At 66.2% G+C, this 2,500-nt stretch overlaps 1 protein-coding gene across 1 annotated transcript in view; it reads left to right on the plus strand.

The window, feature by feature from the left end:
- The window catches only part of LOC105891142 (glutamate receptor ionotropic, NMDA 2C-like), a 36,827-nt gene that overhangs the window by 34,302 nt on the left and 25 nt on the right, over positions 1-2,500 (plus strand). Inside the window, exons 7-9 of the mRNA XM_031560729.2 lie at positions 560-1,526; positions 1,598-2,278; positions 2,362-2,500. The exon at positions 2,362-2,500 is cut by the window's right edge and continues 25 nt beyond it. Of these exons, the coding sequence (XP_031416589.2) occupies positions 560-1,526; positions 1,598-2,278; positions 2,362-2,489 (1,776 nt within the window). The 3' untranslated portion in view covers positions 2,490-2,500. The remainder of the gene's footprint in view (positions 1-559; positions 1,527-1,597; positions 2,279-2,361) is intronic.

Here is a 2,500-nt window from a genome sequence, read left to right on the forward strand (position 1 = left end):
CACACACACACGAGCAGATAGACGCACCTCAGGCTTCTAACTGACTGGTGACACACAAAAGATGTTCTTTTACTGAGGCGCCAGGCAGAAAGAATTGCCATGCATAATTCACACACACACACACACACACACACACACACACACACACACACATACTGAAGCCTTCTCATTCCGTATAGCTCTGTAGTGTGCAGATTCGCTTAAAAGTTAGTCTCACGCACGCACGCACGCACGCACTCACACACACACACTCTCACACACACACACACACACACACACCCAGTTAGTTATCGGGGTCATTACTTAAAGTATCTATCACTCACACACACACACACACACACACACACACACACTGTGTGTGTGTGTGTGAGTGTGTGTGTGTGTGTGTGATACATACTTTAAGTAATGACCCTGATAACTAATGGAACAGCCATCAGTGAATACAACCCATGGGACTAGATCAGGCTAATGTGGAGAGGACTGATAAAGGTGTGTGATGGTCTAACCCTGTGTGTATGTGTGTCTGTGTGTGTGTGTGTGTGTGTGTGTGCGTTCACAGGGCATCTACAGCTGCTTCAACGGGGTCGAGGACACGGATCGTTCCGGAAGCTTGCAGAGCCCGGACGTGACGACCAACTACACGCAGGCCAACATGCTGAAGATGCTGCGCACGGCCAAGGACATCGTGTCCACCGCCCGCGTGGAGAACTCCATCGACAGCGCCACCAAGACCCTGGAGAGCTGGGGGCGGCGCGGTGGGGGTGGGGGTGGTGGCGACGGGGGCGTTGGCATGGGCATGGGCATGGGGATGGGGATGCCCTGCCTGCCCCCCCGAGACCTGGGCCACCACGGGCGCTTGCCTTACGTCTCCAGCATCGGCGACCATCCCTCGCCCTACCCGCAGAGGGCGCTCACGCCCACCTTCCCCCAGCAGCATTACGTCGACAGCTCCACGCAGCCTCTGCTGGACAAGTCCCACGGGGTGGGGGTGGGGGTGGTGGTTGGGGGGTCTCGGCCCACCCCGCTGCGCTACACGCTTCCCGCCCGCGGCTCCCAGCACTGGTACGAGCGCACGCTGCCCATCTCCAGCCTCAGCAGCCCCCACCTCGCCATGCACGACCCCCCCTCGCCCACGGGCGCCCCCGCCCACCCTCCGCTGGCGCCCAGCCCCCCCGCGCGCTTCTACGTGGGCACGCCGCCCCTGCCCGCCCGCCACACCTCCTCCTCCACCTTCCCCATGTTCCCGTACCGCGAGGCGTCCGTGCCCGACATCTACATCCAGCAGCACCACGCGGAGCCCAGTAGGGGGCGCCATCATCCGCACCCCGACGCCCCTCCCCCCGGCAGGAAGAAGCGCTCCCACAGCTACGTGCTGGGCGGCGGCGGCGGCTCCCCGGACGGCCGTCGCCGCGACGACTACGACGAGCCCTCGTCCTGCCTGGTGGAGCTGCGAGCCAATCAGCTGCTGGACAGCGGCTACAGCCCTCCGTGCGGGGGGGGTGCGCACTACACCCGCGGGGGGGGCGGTGGCGGGGCGGGGGCGGCTGCGTGGCATGCGTGGCGGCGTACGGCGGCGGGGTGGGCAGCGGCGGGGGAGATGTGGGCGACCCTGACGACGTGCCCCTTCTGGGGGCCGAGCGGATGAACCGACGCGCCTCCTTCCTGCGCGCCACCTGGGGCGGCGAGCGAATCAGACAGCTGGACGAGAAGGCCCAGCCAATCGCTGGCCACCACCACCACCACCACCACGCTGCCGGCCCCTCCTCCGCCCGCGGCATGCCCGACCTCTTCCCCCGCGTGGTGGTGGCGGCCCAAAAGCCCAGAGCGCCGGGGCGCCTCTACGGCAGCGCCGGGAACAACCTCTGCTACCCGGGGGGCGTGGCGGTGGAGCCGGCGTACCTGGACCCCGCCCACATGGCCTCGTACCCGTACCGCTCGTCCCGCGCGCTGAAGTACTCCCAGTCCACGCGCCTGCCCTCGTACCGCGAGGCCCTGCTCCAGAACGCCACCGCGCTGCGCCGATCCTCCTCCACCGTGGTGCACAGACATTACTCCGCCTACCTGAACGCCTACGACATGCCCCTCTACACACACACACACACACACGCGCCGCTCTACCAGCCCAGCGCAGGGGGGCGCCCCTGCCAGCTCTACCCCTGCCACACACACACACACACACACGCTCACCCGCACGCACCCCACGCACACTGTCACCACGACAACCCCACGCTCGTGCCGCACCTGGCCAACCGCCAGCTGGTCTTCCAGAACAATCTGTGCGCGGCAGGGGCGGCCGGGGCGGGGGCAGGGGGCCAGGGGGCTTCCCGGGGCGTTGTTGCCGCGGGTTACGGGCGGGACGAGGCGGCGGGGTTGCCGGGCAGCGGGGGCGGAGCAGGGAGCGGAGGCAGGTGCTGGTGGCCAGGAGAGGCAGTAGCCCCTTTGTGCCGAAGCCCTGGGGTAGATGCTCCAGCCTGGAGTCGGAGGTCTGAGAGGAGAGGAG

Source organism: Clupea harengus, chromosome 23, assembly GCF_900700415.2.
Source record: "Clupea harengus chromosome 23, Ch_v2.0.2, whole genome shotgun sequence".
In the NCBI taxonomy this organism is placed as follows: domain Eukaryota; kingdom Metazoa; phylum Chordata; class Actinopteri; order Clupeiformes; family Clupeidae; genus Clupea; species Clupea harengus.